The 27,884-nt window shown below is 36.4% G+C and overlaps 1 protein-coding gene across 1 annotated transcript in view; it reads left to right on the top strand.

Moving 5' to 3' along the window:
• Positions 1-27,884, top strand: part of cdh23 (cadherin-related 23) — a 265,137-nt gene that overhangs the window by 174,278 nt on the left and 62,975 nt on the right. Inside the window, 7 exon segments of the mRNA XM_016533594.1 lie at positions 9,892-9,950; positions 10,803-11,059; positions 13,427-13,647; positions 15,709-15,781; positions 17,337-17,453; positions 18,287-18,399; positions 18,643-18,750. Coding sequence (XP_016389080.1) covers positions 9,892-9,950; positions 10,803-11,059; positions 13,427-13,647; positions 15,709-15,781; positions 17,337-17,453; positions 18,287-18,399; positions 18,643-18,750 — 948 coding nt within the window.

Raw genomic sequence — 27,884 nt, 5'->3', positions numbered from 1 at the left:
AGAACTTGTCCCGTGTGTGGGTTTAGGGTGATCCAGCATTCAGCATCTGCTCGTCTCCCCGACTGAGACACTACTGGGCACCCTGTTAGAGGGGAAAAGGTGAACACCTGTGTTGGAGCTATCCCTGGTCCTGAACCCTCTTACTGGGTGGCCCAGCTCTTGTTGCTTCCTCTGATGGGGCTCTCCATGGTGCTGAAGGTGTTCAGGCTGCTTTGTGGGGGACCATACCTCTTTCTGGCCACCTCAATATATATATATAGATATATATCATTTTGATTGAAGCCATTTCGTCTGCCCACTTTTAAAAGATACTGAATGCTGATGAACATTTGACTCCAACTGGATATTGTCACACTGACTTTTGGCAAGATTACACAACAATCACCATTGTTTTGTCTTCATGTCATCATTTTGACATAGTTGTTTCTTTGGTCTAATTCTGTTAACCTAAAAAATTATGAATTTCTATCTAATCACTTTATTTAAACCTCTAGCCTGTTTTTGAAAGTGTATACTTTGAATTGAGATATACAAACTTTATGTACACAGGTTTTATTGTCACGGTTATTAGGATTTATATGACTTTGCAAATTTTGATTGGTTTAAATGTCCATGCATGTGTGAAAGAAATGCCAAGACAAAATGCTGTAAATGCTCTTTATGTTTGGCATGTTTTGATATGTTTGTAATGTATTTATGTCTTATAGTCGTATATAGTCTTCCTAGTTGCATATAGTTTACCATAGACTAAATTATTTTAAAATAAAGCTAATTATTACTACAGGCCAATCTTACCCATGAAAAAAAAACAACCCATGAAAGAAAAAAAACTTTTTTGCTGCTTTAGAATAAATTATGCTAAAGCAGCATTTTATGAATGATTTATGAATCACCTTTCTTTTTTGGACATGCCCATAAGAATGTTTAGTCCGATTGTCACTTGTGGAGACATTTTTCAGCTAATCTCGGTAGATTAGTGAGGCCCTAAGGGTCTCAGAGGAGTGTAGACCTCGATGTGTGTGTTTTGGCAGATTGCTCCATTGGATTAATGTGTCACTAACAGCTTAGTCACAGATTCACTTTGACCACCGAGACTAATACTATCTCACACACACTCATTTGAGTGTCCTAATATGTCGAATTTACTCAAAACATTCAAGGAAACTTGTTCCATCAAATTAATTAAGTAGCTAATGGTGTCTCTCAAAACTTGTCATTAAGTTCACCTAATGTGCTTTTTGGAAAGAGTGAACTTTATGATTAAACTAATTGCAAGTAGATTCAGCTCAGTGTGTATGCTCAGTAATTTCTGTTGATTGTTTCTAAATCATTGATTGTATCAGTGCACGCTAAGCCGGGGCTTCCCCTCACGCTAGGCCGCTGTGTTTTTCGTTGTGAAAGCGAAACTACTTTGTTTGGCCTTCCAAAAATGGACACGACTAGAAATCAGTGGTTAAATTGTATTTACAACACTGTTCCAGAACAGTTCATAACGCATAAAAAAATACAGTACAAGTCATTATAATCCATAATTATGTCCCCACTGGATGCAACGAATGCCTCGTTTATAATGGGTTTTCATGTTTTTGAATCATCGCTCCGGCCTGACAGGGCATCATCACAATATGGTGAGGGGCGTAACATTTCCGTCACAGGCTTGAGGTATTCGGCCAATCACAACGCACTGAATAGCTGGCCAATCACAGCACACCTCGCTTTTTCAGACCGATGAGCTTTGTAAAGATCGACGCGTTTCAGAAAGGCGGGGCATAGAGGAGAAACAATAATGTACAGTATGTGGAAAATAATGTTTTTTGAACCTTAAACCGCATAAACACATTTCATTACACCAAATAGACAAAATAATGTTCTTTTTAGCAGCATCATATGACCCCTTTAATATGAACTAAATTAAAATCATCATATTAATTATATTGTGAAATATTATTGTAATTTAAAATGTCTGTTTTTTATTTTAGTATATTTTAAAATGTAGTTTATTTTGATTTTCAGCAGGCATTAATCCAGTCTTCAGTGTCACATGATCCTTCAGAAATCATTCTAGTAGGCTGATTGGTGATTAAGAAATTGTCTTTTATTATTATGTGTTGAAAAAGCAGTTGCACTACTTTATTTTTTGAGTTTTTTTATTCTGAGATATAAAGTTCAAAAGAACATTTATTTGAAATTGAATATTTTTTTAACACAATAAATGTCTTTACTGTAACTTTTGGTCAATTTAATGCATCCTTCTCCAATAAAAGTATTTATTTATTAAAAACAAAATATTACTGATATCCCAAATTTTTGAACGGCAGTGTGTACACACACACACACACACACACTAAAGGCCCGTCTACACCAATGACGATAGCTATAGCAATAATGATAAAGGTCTTTTTTAAAATCGTTCTAAATGTAAAAGCATAGAGTCCACACCACAAATATAACGATAATAACACAGAGGAACAATATAGTTGGAATCACTTTGAAAACAATTTTTTTTCCAACTGAAAGCCATCAGAATCCATCCTGCTTTAAGGAGCTTCACCATTTAAAGCAGCAGATGATGCACATACTTATAATAAACAGAACGGTGTGGATGCTGATATAGTTATCATTTTAGTTTTATTTGTAGCTGTGGTGTGAAGGGCCTTAAGACTTGCAATACATATCCAGATTATTAAAGCTAGAAGACTTTAAGGAAATTATTAAGTAAATATTACAGTTATTCCAAAATGAGACATTGTAGCTGTTTTTATTTGTTTCTGTGTTGTGGTCATGGCACTAACTGTTGATGGCTGTTTGGTTTGAGTGAATGAAAAGAGGCTTTTTTGTTCTGTGGATGGTCTCTTGTCTCATCTGTCACAGCTGGATCTCTATTGAGGGTCTCTCCTCACCCTGGTGTCACTTTCGCTTTCATTCACGCTGAGATGTTGTCTGACACGTGTCAGTCAGAGAGAACCGTTTTTTCAGATTTTGGTCCAAACTATCAGGTGCACATTTAGGCCTGTCTTCAGGCTGCTCCTCTGCTCTTTTTCTGAAGTTTTGTGTCTTTGTGTTTCTGTTGGGCTGCTGTCTGGAGATTCAGGTGTGTGTCTTTGGCAGACTGAGCAGAAAAGATGAGCAGGAAGAAGAGATGGAGGAGTGTGTGTGAGAGAGATAGAGAGAGAGAGATACTATCACCTCTGCCATCCTCTCTCCGTTCTGATCCCTGTCTATCTCACCTGACCTGCATTAAGTCTCCTGTCATCATAGCGACGGTTGTCACGCTAACACCCGGAGCCCCGGCACTGTCATCACTGCACTTATGGGCCTGTCAATCACACTGAGAGAGAGAGAGAGAGAGGGAATTAAACAGAGAGAATTGTGAGGGCAGAGCCTGAGGAAAAGGGGAGGATTTTGTTTGTGCAAAAGGGCATGAAGGAGCGATAGAGTGGACAATGGACAGGGAAAATCACATTCTTTCATTTTTTTTTTTTGCTCGCTGGTTTGTTCATTTGCTTATTTGCTGCTTTTATTTTTTTATCCTGATGTTTGTTATTTAATTTGTTCATTTGTTCTTTTAATTGTTTGTAAAGTCCATAAATGAGGGATGTGAGGGAAATGAGACAGAAGAAAGAGAAAGATGGAGTCTTTTGTTTGTTCATTTGTTTTTCTTTTTATTATTATTTTTTTCTTTTTCTTTTTCTGTTTGTTCAGTTTATTCGTTTCGTTCCTTTTTTGTACTTACTTTTGTTTTGTCCATTTGTTCATTTTCCTTTTTTCTGTCATTTGTTTGCTTGTTTGTTTGTAGAAAGCTGTATAAAGGAAGGCTATAGAATCCGTGTATCATTCGTTCATTAGTTTTTTGATTTAATATTGAAAGTAGAAAAATTAGAAAACGGCTCCTTTTTCTTTTTTTTTTTTTTTTTCCAAAAAACGAAAAACGAAAATTCAGCTTAAATTTTCGTTTTTCGTTCATGGGTGGAAAAATGAATAAACAGCTTGAATATTCGATTTCTACACGTGGGCGGGAATTAAACGCCCCTTTCTGCTGATTGGTCAGCCGAAGATCAAACTGTGCCATCATCAGTTCTTCTGCAGTATCACTCAGCAGAATAATAGTCCTCCACTGCTGCAGTTGTATGGATTCTTGGCTTATGAATAGCTCAGCACAACTCATACTGGGGCAGAGTCTAGACAGGGCTTTCTTCTGTGTAGACCAGCGGTTCTTAAAGTGAGAAGAACTGATGATGGCACGGTTTGATCTTTGGCTGACCAATCAGCAGAAAGGGGCGTTTAATTCCCGCCCACGTGTAGAAATCAAATATTCAAGCTGTTTATTCATTTTTCCACCCATGAACGAAAAACGAAAATTTAAGCTGAATTCTCGTTTTTCGTTTTTTGGAAAAAAAACAAAAAAACGAAAAAAGGAGCCGTTTTCAAATTTTTCTACTTTCAATATTAAATCAAAAAACGAATGATCGAATGATACACAGATTCTATAGACAAGTCTGTTTTGTTCATTACTTTCTATCTTTTTTTTGTTAATCTGTTTTTCTCTGTCCCTGTTTGTTCCTTATATTCATTTTGTTCCTTAATTTTTTTTTTCTTTTTTGTTTGTTCAATTTATCCATTTGGTTCAATTTTTTGTCCATTTGTTCATTCTCTATTTTGTTTTTTTTGTTTGTTTGTTTTTTGTCCATTTGTTCGTTCTCTAGGCTATTTTGTTTGTTTTTCTGTCAGTTGTTCATTTTTTGTTAGTTTGTAGAAAGCTGTATAAAGGAAGGATACAGAGAAGACAAAAGAAAGAAAGATTGAGTCTAATTGTTTATTATTTTCTATCATTGTTAATCTTTCAGTTGTTCTTTGTCCATTTGTTCCTTTTATCCATTTTGTTTTTATTTTTCGTTCTTACTTTGTTTCTTTTGTCCGTTTGTTTATTCATTCTCTTTTGTCTGTTCTTTTCTTTTGCTTCCTTTTTTGTTTGATTTTTGTTTGTTAGCTTGCTTATTCTGTTATTGTTTGCGCAAAAGTGTATTAAGGAAGGCTATATAGAAGAAAAAAGGCAGAAAGACTGAATCGTTGGTTTGTTTGTCCTTTCTGTATTTTTGTTTGTAATTGATTGTTTTTGTACATTTGTTCTTTTTCATTCTGTTGTCCTTTTGTTCATTCTTTCTTTCTTTCTTTCTTTCTTTCCTTCTTTCTTTCTTTCTTTCTTTCTTTCTTTTGTTTGTAAGTTTGTTTCTTTTCGTCACAGATCACACACTGATTGGCTGAATGCATTCAGAAGTGTAAGCTCATTGGCTGTTTATTCAATTATTGAGATGGAGGAAGTGAGCATTGCGGTCCATTGGTGTTCCACCCATGTCACAGTAAAACTCTGGCAGCATTTCTTGTAACAAACTGTTTTGGCCGGTTGGCTGAATACACTGTAGAGTGGCACCAGGCGAGCGCTGGTCATAATCCACACTGAAAAACACACACAGAGGGTGAGGTCATCATCAGGGCATGGTTGAATCATGGATTGTAATAGTGGCACTGACAGCAGCACACACTCCCACAACTCAATGACCCTGTACACCAGCAGCACTGCCAGTCAACTGAAACCCCATTACCAGCACCCAGCCGTGATCCATCACAGAACGCTCGCCAGAGAGAGAAATTAAACAACAAGCTATTACATCATACGCTTACCTTGACATTAACATCAGCACCACAAAAAATTAAGTAAAACTGTAAAAGAACATCAAATTTGACATCCCATTTCAATGAGAATCAACCTAAAATAATTTAATCAGAAGTACAGTCCATCACACTCTACAGACACGAGCTCTGGGATTCACACACATCAAAAGGGATTTTGTCAAATAACCCAATATAGACTCCGCAGGCAGACTCCTGCAAAAATATCCCATCAATGTAGCATGAAACACTATATTAGCTGAAAATCAGACTTAAGACTATACATTTTTGGCAGAGCCTTGGATTAAAATGCAGCTATATCAGATCATTATTGAAATGCAGATAGAAAATTCAAACAACAAACAGAAATTACTAAATAAAAGAGCAAATTGGAATGAAGTCACACCCTTGTCATTGATAATGAAACAAGCAGTTCCAGTTCTGGATGCTAATTGGACATTTTCAGCCATGCTAAATCTGATTAACAGTCTTTAAACAAGTTTTCGTTTTTTCTTAACGAGTTTGTGAAACAAATTTTACATTTTGATTTAGTTTTAATTTTGTTTAAAAAAAAAAACAAACAACAAAAATGTTAAATCATAGGACAGTTTTTGTCAGTTTGCACTGGATTGATTGATTGATTGATTGATTGATTGATTGATTGATTGATTGATTGATTCATTCATTCATTCAAGGTCAGGTTGGGAAAAGGTTGTTGGTACCAGGCTGCTACAATGATTGCTTTATAGGAAGATCCAGTTGCTAAAGTTTGTAAGGTTCATTTATTATAAGATGAAAATTTTGAAAAGTGCTGTTTAAGACACTTACTAAGCAAGTAAACAACATCGTTTATACACGTTTATGCACACGTTTATATTCGTATGTTTGTTTTTGGTCATATCCATTAAATATCCTATAATATTTTTATATTTGGATGGCTTGGTATTACTCTTGTTTTCCACTAATGTTTCTGATGGTTTTGGTATAACCTGTCTCACTTATTATGGCCTCATTATTTTGGCCTTAAAGGTCACATAAAGAAAACAAACTATGGTTGGTCACTTTAAATGTCATCAGATGGTCTCTCCTGTCTAAGCGGCCAGTTCTTGGCTGGATTAAGCTGCAAATTGGACCAGATGTTGACTATTGGCAAAGTCTGGCTACATAAGGCTATTGAGAATGAGACTGTGTATGTGTATAATTACAGCAAAAGGCTGCGGAAAACTGTACAGATCAGTTTCAGTCCACCAAATCAAGCCCCAATAACAACTGTCTGATAACAGACACCTGCACATCTGCTTTGATGGATTATCATTTACAAAAAAGAAAACAAATTCTCTCTATATCAGGATCTAACAGATGTTGCACTTGCCGTTTGTGTGTGTGTGTTAGAAAAGAGAAGTGTCACTTGTCATATTCTGTTTTTCTTTCACACACGCATACGCAGCTGCGCTGTTGTTTCTGTGGTGACTTGTTTTTTCAACCTTTTGTATTAATTTGCATAAAGATACAAGTCAGGTTTGAATCTGTTTCCCTTCAGCACTGAATAACTTTTTTTCCACATGCACACACACACTTTATGCTGTCTATATGCTATTACACAACATCTACTTCACTGGGATATCTCATAATGTTCCTGTGCTGTATTTATTGTCAAATGCAGTGTCATTTTGGGCAGGTTTTATGATGTTGACGAGTGCCAAATTCAGCATCTGTCACTGTGGTTTCTGGAAACACTTTATTTCCCATTTTCAGGAGAAAAATGTAACATGCTTTGATACGGAATGATTACATATTCATATACTATACTTATTACTATGGTGCATGCCTACCTTGACAGATTTTTTGGTTGTGAATTGATTAATTCATAAAGAAAATACAGATTGTTTTTCTGCAGAAAAGTGGATTATGCAATACCATTTTAAAGTTTAGTTTTTTTTTTTGAAAGAAATGAATACCTTTAAATTGATCAAGAGTAACAGTAAAAGCATTTGTAAAATTGCCAAATTTCTACAGAGTTTCTATTTCAATTAAATACTGTTCTTTTGAACTTTTCTATTCGTCAAAAATACAAAATCTCACATTTTCCACAAAAACGTCTTTTAACATTGATAATAATAAGAAATATTTCAAGCATCAAATCAGCACATTAGAATGCTTTCTAAAGGATCATGTGACACTGAAGACTGGAGTAATGCTGAAAATTTCATTTTTATTTTATTTTAAGATTTTATACATGTTTCAGTTTTACATGTTTCATGTTGGCAACATTTCTAAAGTTTTTCATCTAAAATGTAGATTTTATTACAGCTTTATTAAGGATTTTTAATCATTTCTGCATTAAAAATTGAGTGCCACATGTCAGCTTCTGTCTCAACCAATGGCTTGAGTTTGGGGGCAGGGCTGCCTGACTATTTTACCCAGTACTTTTGAATTATGTATATTTATGCTCATTAGATCACCACATTGTTAGCTTAGCGATGAGTTAAGTCAAACTTTTTTGTAATGAATTGTGAGTCAAGTCTCCAGTGCATGCACTTCTGTATAACATGTGGAGTTGCTGTCTTTATAGAGCACTCCAAATCGAATAGACATCAATGCGGCTCACTGGGGTTTAAACAGCAGCAGAAATAAGGCTGAGTGAGTGTTGAGGTGTGGGTGAACATGTCAGTGAGACCACTTATGTGTTGTCACTCACCTTTACTTTCTTTTCCTTTTATTTTTATAAAGGCAGTTCTGACAATTTAAGAGGTGAAGCAAAAGCTTGTGTTGTTTTAGGACAGAGGACAGGGCGGCCAGTTCATGCCAGCCCATCTGGTGTGAGGAGAGTTCTTCCCCTAATGGTCCTTCCTGAAGAGTGACTGTGCGTGTGTGTGTGTGTGTGTGTGTGTGTGTTCAGCGTTAATCGTGCAGAACAGAGTACTTTGTAGGGTAGGACAGGGGATGCTGACACCATCATCTCAATATTAAAACACTGAAACACACTCAAGGATACACAAACACACACATTCACAGTCTGTCTATCTATCTATCTATCTATCTATCTATCTATCTATCTGTCTGTCTGTCTGTCTGTCTGTCTGTCTGTCCGTCCGTCCGTCCGTCCGTCCGTCCGTCCGTTGCTCGTCATTTTAATGGAGTGTTTTCACTAGTTAGCAGTAAACCAGTTACCTCACCTGAATATGTTCCTAGATTTGTGTTGGATTTTATCTTGGGAATGGAAATATGAATATTTTATTTGTAAACCTCATAGTTTTTCGTTAAACCAGTAGTAGTACTGACAATGTCGTGTAAATGTGGCTGAAGACATGAAAAGTGGAGGAACAGAAAAACTGATTCAATTGAGTCATTTACGCTGGAACCGCTCCAGTTTAAGTTTAGGTTTTCCATCCAAAATGTATATTTTATTTTATTACTGCTTTATTAACAATTTTTTATAGTATTAGTTCTAGTTAACAATAGCAACACTGCTTTGTCGCTTTAAAAATTGAGTGCCACTTGTCAGCTTCTGTCTCAACCAATGGCATGAGTTTGGGGGCGGGGCTGTCTGACTATTTTACCCAGTATTTGTGAGTTATGTATATTTATGCTCATTAGAGTATCACATTGTTAGCTTAGTAACGAGCTAAAATCAAACTTTTTTGTAATCAATTGTGAGTCAAGTCTTCTGTGCATGCACTTCTGTATAACATGTGGAGTTGCTGTCTTTATAGAGCACTCCAAATCGAATAGACATCAATGCGGCTCACTGGGGTTTAAACAGCAGCAGAAATAAGGCTGAGTGAGTGTTGAGGTGTGGGTGAACATGTCAGTGAGACCACTTATGTGTTGTCACTCACCTTTACTTTCTTTTCCTTTTATTTTTATAAAGGCAGTTCTGACAATTTAAGAGGTGAAGCAAAAGCTTGTGTTGTTTTAGGACAGAGGACAGGGCGGCCAGTTCATGCCAGCCCATCTGGTGTGAGGAGAGTTCTTCCCCTAATGGTCCTTCCTGAAGAGTGACTGTGCGTGTGTGTGTGTGTGTGTGTGTGTGTGTTCAGCGTTAATCGTGCAGAACAGAGTACTTTGTAGGGTAGGACAGGGGATGCTGACACCATCATCTCAATATTAAAACACTGAAACACACTCAAGGATACACAAACACACACATTCACATACAGAATGACCAAGAGTATGCGTCTTGATGATGCTCATGGCTCTCTGTTTGTGTGTTTCTCTCTGCAGGCCACGGATAATGACATTGGCACGTTTGGAGTGGTTCGGTATTACTTCAGCGATGAATCGTTTGATTTAGATCGGAACTTCGGAGCGGGTTTGCGAATCGTTTGATTTAGATCGGAACTTCGGAGCGGGTTTGCGAATCGTTTGATTTAGATCGGAACTTCGGAGCGGGTTTGCGAATCGTTTGATTTAGATCGGAACTTCGGAGCGGGTTTGCGAATCGTTTGATTTAGATCGGAACTTCGGAGCGGGTTTGCGAATCGTTTGATTTAGATCGGAACTTCGGAGCGGGTTTGCGAATCGTTTGATTTAGATCGGAACTTCGGAGCAGGTTCGCAAATCTTTTGATTCAGATCAGAAATTGGGAGCGGGTTCACGACTCATTTGATTTAGATCGGAACTTCGTGTATCGTGAAACATTTGATGCAGATCTGGACTTAGGAACTTAAACTAAAGTTAACATGAAAGTAATAAGTAATAAAAAAACAGTAATAAAATAAAAGTTACATAATAATATTATAGTATATACAGTAAATAATTGTCAACATTTTGGTGATTTTTAATGCTCTTATGCTCAGAAAGGCTGAATTTATTTAATAAAAAATATAGTAAATGCAGCCTTGGTAAGAAGAAGAGACTTCTTTCAAAAACATAAAATAAATCTTAATTATTGCAAACTTTTGACTGACTGACTGACTTTTTAATACTAAAAAAACACTTACAACTGTGCCCAGTATACTTACTGCTAAAATATGAGTCTATGGTAGTGTGCTGTTCTGAACATAGCCTTTGCATGATCCAACACTTTCAAAGTTCTCATTTGCTGGTTAATTAATTTGTCTCTTTAAGTACCTCTCATGCAACGATTAATTGGTTAACAGTTACTCATTTCCATATATTAACTCCTCCCCCAGGTTCTCATTGGATGTTGAGACAGGTTGGGTGACTCTTCGAGACCGGTTGGATTATGAGCTCATGAGACGCTTTACTCTAACAATACTGGCCCGTGATGGAGGAGGGGAGGAGACTACAGGACGCCTTCGCATTAACGTGTTGGATGTAAACGACAATGCGCCAGTATTCCAGAAGGAGGCGTATACGGGTTCACTCATGGAGAACGAACAGGCTCCACAACAAATAGTCCGAGCCCGGGTGAGAAACATAAAGAGATGTGAAAACACTGAAAAGTGGATGATTTGTATCAGAATGGATGGGAAGGGTTGAAAAGTTTTAGTTATTTGTGACGTCAGCTGAGTTGGAAAGCTGTTTCAGAGAAAAACACATGCACCGATGAATCGAGCACAATCAGACCAAGAATGTAAAATGAGGACAGAGCCACTGAGTTGAATGTGAATGTTAAAGGCCAGATTTTATAGACTCCCTGATCCTTGTTCTGATGTGTAATTGTGGATCATTCACTCTGCTAGTGTTCAGTATGTCTCAGTTAGTGTTTAATTATCTCCGCATGTGGACACAGCAGCACTAATTCCAGCCGTCTGCTCTAATCTGTGCTGTGATTGACAGTTTGACAGCAGTTGCTGCAGTTGTCTGACCAGCAGGTGGCGATGTGTGTTGTTGTTGTGTGTCTGCCAGTTCACTTTGTTTTTGTAATCTTTCTATCATATTCAGTACCTTTATTGTACCTTTATTTATTTATTTTTTTACTATCTGAAAAGCACAAAAATTATACTCAGTTAAGGCAAAAAGAGATCAGGTGTTTAATTAATTTAATGACTTTTATACATTGCCATTCTGTGAGATTTTGATTTAAAGGGTTAGTTCAGTCAAAAATGAAAATTAGAATGCGTTTCACTCACCCCCGAGGCATCCTAGGTGTATATGACTTTCTTCTTTCAGACGAATCCAGTCGGAGTTATATTAAAAATTGTCTTTGATAGTATGTCTCAGTTAGTGTTTAATTATCTCCGCATGTGGACACAGCAGCACTAATTCCAGCCGTCTACTCTAATCTGTGCTGTGATTGACAGTTTGACAGCAGTTGCTGCAGTTGTCTGACCAGCAGGTGGCGATGTGTGTTGTTGTTGTGTGTCTGCCAGTTCACTTTGTTTTTGTAATCTTTCTATCATATTCACTACCTTTATTGTACCTTTATTTATTTATTTTTTTACTATCTGGAAAGCACAAAAATGATTTCACTGCTTGTTCATGCTGGTGAGGGGTTACATTATGCGCTCTCCATCGCTCAGGAATCGGATTTGGGTTTAACACCTTAAAGCGTGAAAATGCCTTTAGAGAAGCCTTTGTGACCTCTGGTGTTTCATAAATGGATTATAGATGGCTGTCTAGTAAGCATGTGGTGATATATTTGTTTTTCTGTTTTTATATTTATTCAATTTGCGTGTCATATGGGGTTGCCACCCATCCCTTAAAATACAGAATTGTCCCGTATTTAAAGGTAAAATGATGCGCCCCGTATCAAATCAATACGGGACGCGATTTGTCCCATATTTTACAAAGGCCAACGCATAGTTGAATCAACAAATAGGTATTGTGCACTGTTTATAATACTAATCGCAATTATAATGAAATCAATTTCATAAGAAGTATCAAAGAAGTTCATTTTTGCGTGATTGCATTTTGCCGTCTTTGTTTCCATAGCGACGGAGTCTCCAGAACGCGTGCCGTTAAAGCCCTTTCGCGGTAAACCTGCGCGGTTTAAAACATCTAGAGCTCACATCCGCCCTTTGAACACAAGGCTCTCACAAGATGTAGGACTGAATGGGAAAGTTATCAATGGATCTGTTCAGTAACTAATGATGAACGCGCAGTTTGCAGAGAAGCTTGCTCACGGTGGACTGTCTGACTTAAAGAGATAGTTCACCCAAAAATGAAAATTTTGTCATCGTTTACCCACCCACAAGTTGTTATAAACCTGTAATAATGTCTTTCTTCTGTTAAACATAAAAGAAGATGCTTTGAAGAATGTGAGTAACCAAACAGTTTCTGGTCCCCAATGACTCTTGATAGTATTCTTTCTCTACTATGGAAGTTACTGAGGACCAGCAGCTGTTTAGTTACCCACATTCTTCAGAGTGTCTTCTTTTGTGTTCAACGGCAGAAAGAACTTCATGCAGGTTTAGAACAACCTGGGTAAATTATGACAGAATTTTCATTTTTTGGGGTGAACCATACCTTTAAAGTGACAGACACATCCGTGCTTCTAAAGGTATCGGCCTATTGTTTTAATAAAATTTGGATAGTCTGTTAATACATTATCAGAGCTTAGTACACATAATTATTATATTTTTAGGCATTATTAGCCAGATTAATTAATAGATTATAGGCCTATTTTATGTTATACCCTATTTATTAATTTATCATTTATATTAATCATAAATATATACATAATAAGTAATCATATGTCATTTGGCATTTTAAAAAGTTTTTAGAACTGTCAAAAAAGACTAATAATAATTCATAATTATAAATAATCAAATTTAAAATAACAATGTTAATGTGTTCTGTTGCAAGTTTACATAGCCTACTTGAGCATGTTTTCTCATGGTTTACTGTTGAGCTATGAGTTCCTTACTGATTATTTGTGTCCCTTATTTTGCCTCGCTGAAGGTGGCAACCCTAGTGTCATAACTCCTGTTTGTTTGTTTATTAGTCATCACCGTGAATCGTCCTCTGGATTATGAGCAGGTTCCAGGTGGACTGATCTTTCTGACACTGATGGCCAGAGACGGAGGGAACCCGTCCCTCAACAGCACTGTTCCAGTCACCATAGAGCTGTTTGTGAGTACTACACCTGCCTTCACACTTAACACAACCTGAGGCAATGTTCAATATACTACACCATGAAAGAGTGCGATTCTACGGGATGGTGATTAGAGGAAAACATTATGCAAATATTTGTAATATCATGTCAGCTGCACTACCGTTCAAATGTTTGGGGTCAGTAAGTTTTTTTTTTTTTTTGAAAGAAATAATACTTTTATTGATCATGGATGCTTTAAATTGCTCAAAAATAACAGTAAAGACTTTTATAATATTGCAAGATTTTTATTCAAATAAATTCTGTGAATATTTTGAACTTTTTATAGATAAAAGAATCCTGAAACGAATATATCACTGTTTCCACAAAAAAAAATATTATGCAACACAACTGTTTTCAACATTTATAATAATAATAAGAAATGTTCCTTGAGCAGCAAATCAGCATTTTTTTGAAGGATCATGTGACACTGAAGACTGGAGGAATGATGCTGAAAATTCAGCTTTGCATCACAAATAAATTACATTTTAAAATATATTCAGATACAAAAGATTTTTTTTTTAATTTACAGTTTTACTTTTTTTGTAATTATAATACTGTAACAAAGTTCGTAGATCGGGAAGAAGGAGGCGGGAACCGGCGAACATTTAAACAAAACTTTAATAATAAAATAAACACAAAGTAGCGCAACAGCCCCTCGCGGACGACTGTCGCGCACAAACAGAACCAAAACACAAAATAAAATCCAGGCCTGGTCCTCTCTCGTCCAACACTGTCGTCACTCCTCCTTTTATCCTTCCGGAGCTCCTCCGTGGGACTCGAGACCTCGCTCCATTCCCACGGCTCTCGGCCCCACCCCTCTCGTCACAAATACTTTTATTAAATTTTATTAAAATATTAAGATATATTAATATTGATCCCAAACTTTTCAGTGTTAGTGTATGTAAAAAAAACTAAAGCAGGACAGATGAGCAACTTATGTTGCATCATAAAGCAGTTGAACCGTCTTTTAATTTAAGTAAATATTTTGATTTTCAATACCTATTAAGCTCAGTTAACAGCATTTGTTGCCTCATATTGCCACAGAAAATTACTTTGACTTATCTATGATTTTATAAAAAAAAAAAAAAAACATTACTGTGAGGCGCTTACAATGAAAGTGAATGGGGACAGTTTTTGGAGGACTTAATAGCAGAAATGTGACGCTTTTATATTTTATATAATTGCAGTTCTACTGTTTAAATATTATTTGAGCTGTAAAGTTGTTTTTGTCAGTTTTGCTGTTTTAGGGTTAGTGTTACATTGTCTTTGGCAGCAAAGTTGTAAAATTAGATAAACATTTTACACTAATATCATATTAACAGGCATGCTGTTTATGTTTTGTGGTTATCTTATTGTAACAGTGAGTATTTTAATGTTTACTTCCCTTATTCACTTCCTTTGCAAGTGACTCACTGTAATCCAGAATTTAGCTTTTTTGTGTATGTATAGAAAAAGGAAAGACAAGTCTAAATGAATGTTACACCACAAGTGATTGAGCTTTACTTGTAACCTGGAATATTCCTTTAACTTCTTTTAGAATCAGGTGAAAACAAAGATTACCCAAAACCGTAATTTCAGATTCAAGTTGCTCACACACAAACAAACACAGTTTGGCGTTGTGTGATCTGTGTGTTAATTCTGAATTCATGGGTTTTCTCTGAGGTCCATTGACTAGAACGGTTAATTTCTCTCTGGCATTTCTCTGCTCTTTTATTATGATTCCGCTTAGACACATTTAATCTGAAAAACAGCAGGGGTTTGACACATCCACGTCCGTGTGTGTGTGTGTGTGTGTGTGTGTGTGTTATTACTGAACGTTGAACTGAATTAAAGTGGTAAAACAGTGTATGCGTCTGATATTGAATAATTTCCCATCGCCACAGCCTGTGAGTTTCCATTAAACCCCCAAAGCACTCCATCAATACATTTAATTATAACCAAAAGCTGTTTTTTCCCCCCCTGTGGAAAATTAATGAGTTAATATTTAAAGATTTTTTTAGATAACTAATACACTGATCTCTTCCCTCCTTCCTCCGCAGGACGAGAATGACAACCCACCCGAGTTCAGCCTCCCGTCTTACATCGTCAACATAGCCGAGAATATCATTGCAGGTACATTTACAATTATATTATCAAAAAATGGAAGAATGTATCAACTTGTAGCACATGTACAGTGCTCAAAACCTCATGACAGCATAACTAGATTCCTGTCAGTGATGATTTACAACGCTCAGCCAGCTGTGCACTAGTTCTGTTCCACACTAAAATAATGGTTTGCGTGAATAAGTGCGGTTTTCCCAGAGCTAGGACAAAGGATTTTGGTAGTTTTGTTTCAGCTCTGACCACCCAAAACCACAACCAAAAAGTTCAAATACTCCCTAGAGAATCTGGTTAGAGTTTTATTCTAAACCTGTTAAACTTGTGCAATTAATTAAGCCTAAACTGCTTAATATACAGATTCAATTCACACCTGTTTTTGTGCCGATTTATTTTTTTATTTTTTTATTTTATTTTATTATTTTAATTTAGTTTTTTATTTTTGTTTGATATTTTTTGTTTATATAATTTATTATTATATATATTTTATTTTATTTTATTTTATATATCTCCCACAATTTTTTTTATGTTGTCATTGTAATGTTTTGTTTTTGTGCTAATCATTTATTTCATTTTATTTAATTTAATTTTATTTGATAAAATCTCCCACTATTTGCCAGTGATGCTATCATTTGTAATGTTTTGTTTTTGTGCTAATCATTTATTTTATTTTATTTAATTTTATTTTATTTTATAAAATCTCCCACTATTTGCCAGTGATAATGTAATTTGTAATGTTTTGTTTTTGTGGTGATCATTTATTTTATTTTATTTATTATTTTTTTGAAAATTTCCCACTGTTTATCAGTGAGTATTATGTGAGTAATAGTGCTCATTGTCGTATTTGCTTACTGAATTCCGTCTTTTTCTTATGTCTGTTTGTATAATGATTTGTTATTGGACATGTTTTTCGTGCAGTTATTTAATCTATTATTTATTTATTTAATTATTAATTTTATCTATCAAGTGCAACTCCTTCCAAAAGTAGAAACACTATTTTTTTTTAAAATAAATTAACAATGGTGTTTCTCATTGACACCACATGACAAGCACTGTGTTTCCTTCAGGAAATGCAAATCTATTCTATTCAGCTGCAGTTTTTGTGTGTGTGTGTGCTGCATCATTCTGGACACACTACAAAACTCCTTCAAGATATTTGTTTCTGTCTTGGTTTATTTTATTTATTTTTCCCCTTTATATCATTGTGTTTTAACTGAGCGAGATTGTGCGCAGAGGAAAAAGGCATGATTCTCATGCATTTATTCACTCAATGCTTTTATTCCACACAATAGACTCGTCTTCAATCATCAAATGGAAATTACATTTGCTCCGTTGTGCGCTTGTGTGTGTCACGGTTACTGAACGCACTCTGATGATCCTGAAATCCCTGTCTCCATCAATGCACAGCACTGCACACTAACTAACCACTTCCTGTGTGAAGACCATCCCTCACGCTTTGCCTGTCTGTCACACTTTTTTTCTCTTCGTACAGCTGTCTGTCTCATACATTTATTATCTGATGGCTTGTTTACATGCTCTTACCTTTCTCTTTTGTCTCTCTCTGTGTCAGGAGCGACGGTGTTGTTTGTGAACGCCACAGATCTGGACGCGTCTCGGGAGTTTGGTCAGGTCTCCCTCATATATTCCCTGCAGGGCAGCTCACAGTTCAGACTCAACACACGCTCAGGTGGACAACGGCACACATTCACACCTGACCTTTAACCCTCATGCTCGTTTGGGGTCTCACAGGCCAAAGGCCCTTTTAAATAACTCCGATAACAGTCAGTAATCATGTCTGCTTGGCCATTTACTAAGTGTTAGTTGCCATTGACATTGTATTTATTTATTTATTATTAAAATTTGTATTTATTTTATGTTTTCAGAAATACTTCTAGTACATTTTAAATAAAATATATTTATTTCATGATATTATTTTTGTTTATTTATTTATTTTCTTTCAATTAATTTTCTGATAAAGGCAAAAACCCTTCCAAAAGAAGTCAAAACAAAAAGGTTGAGAGTCTTGAAAAGAAATGTAAACTCTAGGCACATTTCTAGGCAATTTCTGTGCCATTTTTACATGGCGCCAAATAAATGCTCCTAAACAGAATTCCCATATGCATGAAGAAATTACATACATTAATATAGCCAGCTGCTTGCACACTTTACACTAGGATCATTATTGAAGAGTATATTGACAAGAAATAAATAAGTGCTGTCATTCACAACTCACTTAGTATAGTTATAGTAATTATTACAGATTTTCAAAATACAAAATTTTTTTTTTCTTTTAAAAACGTCGTGCAAAATAATGTTTTTGAACAAGTTTCAAATAATCCAGGTAGCCCCGCCCCAAACTGATGCCATTGGTTGGTTTAATGTTTTTATATGTGGGCCACTCAAAATTGCAATTCTAAACAGATAGATACAACAATATTACTTTGTACATTTGAGTCTCGTCCAGCTGCCTGGAACAGGTTCGTGTGTGTCTGAGCTGAATATGACTGTATGTGTGTGTAGGAGAGATCACTACCACAGCTCTTCTGGATCGAGAGATGAAGTCTGAGTATATTCTGATCGTAAGAGCCGTGGATGGAGGGGTGGGACCACAGCAGAAAACCGGCATCGCTACGGTAACGGCTGACCCTTTGATCCACATTAGACAGACACTCAGACAACTATAAGTGAGCTTACTGTATATTACGTGAAAGAAGAATTGTTTATTGTGATGATTATTAATAGTATATTTAATTATTTATTGAAATTAGGTGTCTATTAGGGGTGTCTGTTTTCACCAAATTTTAAAGCAAAGTCACCCGAAGCAATGCATTATGTTAAAGATGACAAGCATGTATCTGTGGATCTGTCCACTGCAGGTGAACATCACTGTTCTGGACATAAATGATAACGCCCCCATGTGGCGAGATGAACCGTATCAAGCAAATGTTGTGGAGATGAGTCCCATCGATACTGACGTCATTACTGTGAGTGCTCTGATCTGACCTTTAACCTTTTGAACTGACTTTTTGACCTCAAACTGGCTTATAAACTTCTGAATTCTCTTGTGACCTATCAACCTGACCTTTGACCTGTACGTGAAGGTTGCTAATGATACATTTGTTTTTCATTTCCTCTCAACTTAAAGTCCCCATGAAATCATAATGAAAGTTTTTTGGGTGTTAGTATCAATATGTTAGTCTTAAAGTTATCTATAAGCCAGTGTGCTCCAAAACGTTGACAAAATTCGCATTTAGAAGATATAAGCATTCAAAGCTTGCAGTTCGTCACTTCAGCCAAAATGGATCAACAATTTTTTTGACGTCACATCGTACTTCAGCTTCTCATCAAATCTTCTGACCAATCAAATGCTCTCTAGAATCCGAAGCGACTATAAATAGACGCTGAAGCTACGGCTGAGATCGGTCACTTGTTCACAGTGTTAGTATTTTCTGTACAGTGAATTGCACGTAGTGCACAATGTAGGCAATAGGGAACGATTCAGACAGTGTAAATATGCTTTCAATTGGGGCAAATGAGGTCTGGTTTCACGTTGTGACACGCGAACCGCGGCAGTGCGCACAATCTGATCCAGACTTTGGCTCTGGTCCAGAGACGCGATCGCACGGAGCGGATCATATGCGCGAGTCGGCATATATTTAACACTTATAAAACTACACAGCCTCAGCATGATTATGATCACTATTTTGTTTTACTAAGAGTTTCATATTGAATCTAGGGGATAATCTATTAGACTGTGGCTGTCAAATGTGGCTTTACCGAGCTCAACGGCTCTGGCCCAAGCAGATATAAACAAAATGCTATTGGCTATTTTAAAAAGGGGGCGGGGCTGCTCGATATGTCCCGCCCTGTCTTCCTATTTCAGTTGAAATTACGTCACCACTTAGAATAACGCTGCGTGTTTCAAGGCACTTCAGGGGCGCTTTAAACACAAATGCAATAATAACTAAATTGTTTTTAAAGGAATATGTCCTTAATTTTGTGTGTGTGTGTGTGTGTGTGTGTTATTACTGAACGTTGAACTGAATTAAAGTGGTAAAACAGTGTATGCGTCTGATATTGAATAATTTCCCATCGCCACAGCCTGTGAGTTTCCATTAAACCCCCAAAGCACTCCATCAATACATTTAATTATAACCAAAAGCTGTTTTTTCCCCCCCTGTGGAAAATTAATGAGTTAATATTTAAAGATTTTTTTAGATAACTAATACACTGATCTCTTCCCTCCTTCCTCCGCAGGACGAGAATGACAACCCACCCGAGTTCAGCCTCCCGTCTTACATCGTCAACATAGCCGAGAATATCATTGCAGGTACATTTACAATTATATTATCAAAAAATGGAAGAATGTATCAACTTGTAGCACATGTACAGTGCTCAAAACCTCATGACAGCATAACTAGATTCCTGTCAGTGATGATTTACAACGCTCAGCCAGCTGTGCACTAGTTCTGTTCCACACTAAAATAATGGTTTGCGTGAATAAGTGCGGTTTTCCCAGAGCTAGGACAAAGGATTTTGGTAGTTTTGTTTCAGCTCTGACCACCCAAAACCACAACCAAAAAGTTCAAATACTCCCTAGAGAATCTGGTTAGAGTTTTATTCTAAACCTGTTAAACTTGTGCAATTAATTAAGCCTAAACTGCTTAATATACAGATTCAATTCACACCTGTTTTTGTGCCGATTTATTTTTTTATTTTTTTATTTTATTTTATTATTTTAATTTAGTTTTTTATTTTTGTTTGATATTTTTTGTTTATATAATTTATTATTATATATATTTTATTTTATTTTATTTTATATATCTCCCACAATTTTTTTTATGTTGTCATTGTAATGTTTTGTTTTTGTGCTAATCATTTATTTCATTTTATTTAATTTAATTTTATTTGATAAAATCTCCCACTATTTGCCAGTGATGCTATCATTTGTAATGTTTTGTTTTTGTGCTAATCATTTATTTTATTTTATTTAATTTTATTTTATTTTATAAAATCTCCCACTATTTGCCAGTGATAATGTAATTTGTAATGTTTTGTTTTTGTGGTGATCATTTATTTTATTTTATTTATTATTTTTTTGAAAATTTCCCACTGTTTATCAGTGAGTATTATGTGAGTAATAGTGCTCATTGTCGTATTTGCTTACTGAATTCCGTCTTTTTCTTATGTCTGTTTGTATAATGATTTGTTATTGGACATGTTTTTCGTGCAGTTATTTAATCTATTATTTATTTATTTAATTATTAATTTTATCTATCAAGTGCAACTCCTTCCAAAAGTAGAAACACTATTTTTTTTAAAAATAAATTAACAATGGTGTTTCTCATTGACACCACATGACAAGCACTGTGTTTCCTTCAGGAAATGCAAATCTATTCTATTCAGCTGCAGTTTTTGTGTGTGTGTGTGCTGCATCATTCTGGACACACTACAAAACTCCTTCAAGATATTTGTTTCTGTCTTGGTTTATTTTATTTATTTTTCCCCTTTATATCATTGTGTTTTAACTGAGCGAGATTGTGCGCAGAGGAAAAAGGCATGATTCTCATGCATTTATTCACTCAATGCTTTTATTCCACACAATAGACTCGTCTTCAATCATCAAATGGAAATTACATTTGCTCCGTTGTGCGCTTGTGTGTGTCACGGTTACTGAACGCACTCTGATGATCCTGAAATCCCTGTCTCCATCAATGCACAGCACTGCACACTAACTAACCACTTCCTGTGTGAAGACCATCCCTCACGCTTTGCCTGTCTGTCACACTTTTTTTCTCTTCGTACAGCTGTCTGTCTCATACATTTATTATCTGATGGCTTGTTTACATGCTCTTACCTTTCTCTTTTGTCTCTCTCTGTGTCAGGAGCGACGGTGTTGTTTGTGAACGCCACAGATCTGGACGCGTCTCGGGAGTTTGGTCAGGTCTCCCTCATATATTCCCTGCAGGGCAGCTCACAGTTCAGACTCAACACACGCTCAGGTGGACAACGGCACACATTCACACCTGACCTTTAACCCTCATGCTCGTTTGGGGTCTCACAGGCCAAAGGCCCTTTTAAATAACTCCGATAACAGTCAGTAATCATGTCTGCTTGGCCATTTACTAAGTGTTAGTTGCCATTGACATTGTATTTATTTATTTATTATTAAAATTTGTATTTATTTTATGTTTTCAGAAATACTTCTAGTACATTTTAAATAAAATATATTTATTTCATGATATTATTTTTGTTTATTTATTTATTTTCTTTCAATTAATTTTCTGATAAAGGCAAAAACCCTTCCAAAAGAAGTCAAAACAAAAAGGTTGAGAGTCTTGAAAAGAAATGTAAACTCTAGGCACATTTCTAGGCAATTTCTGTGCCATTTTTACATGGCGCCAAATAAATGCTCCTAAACAGAATTCCCATGTGCATGAAGAAATTACATACATTAATATAGCCAGCTGCTTGCACACTTTACACTAGGATCATTATTGAAGAGTATATTGACAAGAAATAAATAAGTGCTGTCATTCACAACTCACTTAGTATAGTTATAGTAATTATTACAGATTTTCAAAATACAAAATATTTTTTTTCTTTTAAAAACGTCGTGCAAAATAATGTTTTTGAACAAGTTTCAAATAATCCAGGTAGCCCCGCCCCAAACTGATGCCATTGGTTGGTTTAATGTTTTTATATGTGGGCCACTCAAAATTGCAATTCTAAACAGATAGATACAACAATATTACTTTGTACATTTGAGTCTCGTCCAGCTGCCTGGAACAGGTTCGTGTGTGTCTGAGCTGAATATGACTGTATGTGTGTGTAGGAGAGATCACTACCACAGCTCTTCTGGATCGAGAGATGAAGTCTGAGTATATTCTGATCGTAAGAGCCGTGGATGGAGGGGTGGGACCACAGCAGAAAACCGGCATCGCTACGGTAACGGCTGACCCTTTGATCCACATTAGACAGACACTCAGACAACTATAAGTGAGCTTACTGTATATTACGTGAAAGAAGAATTGTTTATTGTGATGATTATTAATAGTATATTTAATTATTTATTGAAATTAGGTGTCTATTAGGGGTGTCTGTTTTCACCAAATTTTAAAGCAAAGTCACCCGAAGCAATGCATTATGTTAAAGATGACAAGCATGTATCTGTGGATCTGTCCACTGCAGGTGAACATCACTGTTCTGGACATAAATGATAACGCCCCCATGTGGCGAGATGAACCGTATCAAGCAAATGTTGTGGAGATGAGTCCCATCGATACTGACGTCATTACTGTGAGTGCTCTGATCTGACCTTTAACCTTTTGAACTGACTTTTTGACCTCAAACTGGCTTATAAACTTCTGAATTCTCTTGTGACCTATCAACCTGACCTTTGACCTGTACGTGAAGGTTGCTAATGATACATTTGTTTTTCATTTCCTCTCAACTTAAAGTCCCCATGAAATCATAATGAAAGTTTTTTGGGTGTTAGTATCAATATGTTAGTCTTAAAGTTATCTATAAGCCAGTGTGCTCCAAAACGTTGACAAAATTCGCATTTAGAAGATATAAGCATTCAAAGCTTGCAGTTCGTCACTTCAGCCAAAATGGATCAACAATTTTTTTGACGTCACATCGTACTTCAGCTTCTCATCAAATCTTCTGACCAATCAAATGCTCTCTAGAATCCGAAGCGACTATAAATAGACGCTGAAGCTACGGCTGAGATCGGTCACTTGTTCACAGTGTTAGTATTTTCTGTACAGTGAATTGCACGTAGTGCACAATGTAGGCAATAGGGAACGATTCAGACAGTGTAAATATGCTTTCAATTGGGGCAAATGAGGTCTGGTTTCACGTTGTGACACGCGAACCGCGGCAGTGCGCACAATCTGATCCAGACTTTGGCTCTGGTCCAGAGACGCGATCGCACGGAGCGGATCATATGCGCGAGTCGGCATATATTTAACACTTATAAAACTACACAGCCTCAGCATGATTATGATCACTATTTTGTTTTACTAAGAGTTTCATATTGAATCTAGGGGATAATCTATTAGACTGTGGCTGTCAAATGTGGCTTTACCGAGCTCAACGGCTCTGGCCCAAGCAGATATAAACAAAATGCTATTGGCTATTTTAAAAAGGGGGCGGGGCTGCTCGATATGTCCCGCCCTGTCTTCCTATTTCAGTTGAAATTACGTCACCACTTAGAATAACGCTGCGTGTTTCAAGGCACTTCAGGGGCGCTTTAAACACAAATGCAATAATAACTAAATTGTTTTTAAAGGAATATGTCCTTAATTTTGTGTGTGTGTGTGTGTGTGTGTGTGTGTGTGTGTAAGGAACATCCTGAAATGTATTTATTTATTTAATTATTATTATTAATTTTTCACTGATAGATCTCTCTCTCTGGTGCAGCTCTCAGATTTCATTTTCCATTCAGTGTATTTTAATTTGTCCATTTTAAAATGCGGTCTGGCGTCAAAACTGACATGCCATGATTTTTTAATTGAACACAAGTGTGAATTAATTTTGGGTGAAGACATAAGTGAATCATGGCTTACATTTTAGTCTGTTCACACAAAAATGTATCATATGGATTTTATTTTTATTCTTTAATGGTGCATAGTTCTCCTTTTAGGAAGTAGAGAGTCATGGTCTGATTATGCACCAAAAAGACTAAAAACCCATCATATAAGATGTGTATCGAATCCTGTAGATGAAATAAGATACCAAAACACTGGCAGTTTTGAAGCAGCGGTTTGATCCTAGTGTCAGCAGGTAAACATAGTTAGTGCTATTGATTTTATGAGTTATAATGTCTTACAGTTTCTCTCTGAGTCAAATCCCCACCTTACCCAGAGGAGCAAGTTTCCATCTCCTCTCCGTCTGGAGAAAACCCCCCTGTCCCTGCCTTTGATCGGCTGCAGTTTTGCAGCTGAATTCAAAGTGGGCTCTCACCTCGGTGTCCTTGGAACGTTTTACAGAGATTTCTATATTCTCATATTACTCTATTACTTGAAGTATGTGAAAAATCCCATCTTGAGGGGTTTGAACTCCTTTGGTGAATGAATAAATTATTTCATATGTTAATGTCAGGCACACCATCTCTACTTTCAGTCTCATACGGCCACGGACCATTTGGAAGAGGCAAAGGGTTTCCAAAATCTTAAAGGTGACCTATTATGCCCCTTTTTACAAGATGTAAAATAAGACTATGATGTCCCCAGAGTGTGTATGTTAAGTTTTAGCTCAAAATACCCCACAGATAATTTTTAATAGCTTGTTAAAGTTGCCACTTTTAGGGTATGAACCAAAACGTGCAGTTTTTGTGTTTGTCCCTTTAAATGCAAATGAGCTGGTGCTCCCAGCCCCCTTTTCAGAAGAGGGCGGAGCTTCAAGAGCTCATGCTCCGGCTTACCGGCACCAACAAATAATCTCACACACTGAAAATGTCAGAAACTTTCAAGCGGTCGACTTCACATTGCTTTCATATGCAATTTTTAACTACCACATTCCTATTTACAGTCATTTTGGTAGCATGTGAAGGCAGCATCAGTGAAAACAAGCAGATAAATGGTAGCTTTAGCAACATTAGCCTGACAGAGTGCCAAGAAGCTCTTTCAGAAAGGCTTTGGAAAACAAAATATGACACGCTTACTTTGTCTGGAGCTGACGTTTGCACACTAGGCGTTGGTATTTATTAGGGATGCACGATATTAGATTTTGCCGATATGCCAATATTTTTCAAATGTTTTCACATTTTGGCCTATAGCCGATGCAGATACTGATATATATTTCCCTTTGTTTTGAAACAACACCAAGTCTCTCCTGTGTGGAAATTATAAACAAATACTTTTTATTTTTGGTTAGTTTTAAGCAAAAACGTATTTGTTAGAAGTAATAAACTTTACTAAAGTTCTTTTTTTATGCGCATTTAAAAAAAAAAATCAGTTTACATTTTAAGCCTTTATTCCGATTCTGATAACGTTCCGATAATATTGTGCATCCCTAGTATTAATCCCTTTCAGAATCAACTTTTGCAAAAATCCAGCATTGAAATTACGCTTGTTTGTGAGGCAGTCTGGCGTAAAATAATTGGCATAATCATAGGACTTTACAGATTTTTTCTGGGACATTTCCTTCGAAAATGAAACTTAACCACAGTGTTCTCAGCGGCTCAGATGGAGGGAGTCTATGGAGACTCCTATGTTCATTTGTGCATGCCAAAACACAACACTTGTAATGCCTCTTTGATGCTGACAAGCAGCTACAGCAAGAAAACAGTAATGGCGGACTGCAGCTTCTCACTCATGCGTGTGTCTATGCTAATAGGGGAGAGAGTGTCACAAATGGGCAGGATTTCTCCCTACGTCGACGTGTACATTGGGAGAATCTGGAATCGCTTGTTCTGAGAGACTGTTTATCATTTATTGGGATTATTAAAAAAATGAGTGGGTGAATATTTGCCATTATAGGCTAGTAGTTTTCACACATTGCGGCCACACAACTTTGTTCAAACACCTTATAAAAGTGATTTTTGCATAAGAGGTCCCCTTTAAACTGTAATATGATGGACTAGTTTTGATGCATTTCCATGAGTCAGGGTTCACAGGGTTATCAGTCCATCAGGAAGCAACATCGTGTTTACCAGGTTCCCATGCAGGCTGTTACAAAAAACTAATTTAAAGGTGAAGTGTGTGATTTATACAAAAATGGTGCTAAATAGCACTAAAAGTGGTTAATTGGCTTGTAATCATAGGGGACATTCTGACCGCTACACACATTTTCTGCTATTTCTCAGTGTTGACTGCTGTTATTATTTAAATGAACTGCCACTTTGTTGCCCTTACTGTGGTATCATTGATTTCAGATTTACCTGCCACTAAACATCACACAGTCTCAATAAGCCAGACTGTTGGCTATTGGCATTTAGGCGTCACCTTTGGCTTCTTCATATGGAGTTTTAAGACATTAAGGCACACTTTTCTATAAAGCTGTTTTAAATAACACGGATTCTAAAAAGCTCTATACAAATAAAAATCACTTGACTTGAAAAGTTGGTCCAGATTATTGTTTATTCTGGCCAAGAACCACCCAATTAGACAAGAGAGTCCATTTGACCTGCTTTTTTTTAGATCAATTTTACCACAATAGACTAGAACTATTAAAGACAATTGTCATTATATGGTAAACAACTTTGTATTCGAGCGGACTGGTGCACATAAAGTAGTTGGTGGTTTCAGCCAGATCTTGGCATTTTTGCATTCAATATAAATCATATAATCTAAACTGTGAGCAATATCTGTGGCCATGGGATCTGAGGAAAAAGTAAACTAAATGCAAACTGACGGTTTTACAATATATTGGAAAACTGCTGAATTTGAGATGTGGGTTTTGTGTGTGTTCAAGTTAAATGTGGTCAGGCCTCTAGAAACCTTGGACTTCAACCCTCTGCTCGTAAATGTTTAGGGTGTTTTATACTGGCTCTGTCTTTTGCTAAATATGCCCCTGATTGTCCGTTAATTAACAAGCCAGTCCTGAACTTCATTAGGAGGTTCCGATGACTAATTAAAATGTAGCCCATAGTCAAGTGCATACTTGATTATCCTGCTGGACACCGTGCAGGAGAGAGCGATAAAACAGAACAAAGGAAGAAATGGATGGATAATTTAAATCACAGAACAGTGGATGTAAAAACCCAAATGTCCTAAAGCATGTTTGACTTCTACACTCTGGTGGGGGTTCTGAGTCCATCAGTCCACTTACCACTCAACTCAGTGGTATAGTGTGGTTTAATCAAGTAATAATTCACCAAAAATATATAAATAAATACATATTTTTTTGTAATCATTTACTCTCTATCGTGTCATCATTTAAAAAAAGAGCCTCTAACACTAGCATTCTCTATTCTTTTTCTATTCTATCTACTTTGTTTTCTTTTTTATTTATTATAAAAAATGACCCTCTAACACTAGCGTTCCCTATTCTTTTTCTACATTTACATTACATTTATATTTAATCATTTAGCAGACGCTTTCATCCGAAGTGACTTGCAAATGAGGGGAACAATAGAAGCAATCAGACCAACGAGAGAGCAACAGTATAC

This window comes from Sinocyclocheilus rhinocerous, unplaced genomic scaffold, assembly GCF_001515625.1.
Source record: "Sinocyclocheilus rhinocerous isolate Xijiao unplaced genomic scaffold, SAMN03320098_v1.1 scaffold304, whole genome shotgun sequence".
In the NCBI taxonomy this organism is placed as follows: domain Eukaryota; kingdom Metazoa; phylum Chordata; class Actinopteri; order Cypriniformes; family Cyprinidae; genus Sinocyclocheilus; species Sinocyclocheilus rhinocerous.
Note: the sequence above shows the minus strand (reverse complement) of the source record. Positions and strands in the feature narration are given on the sequence as shown.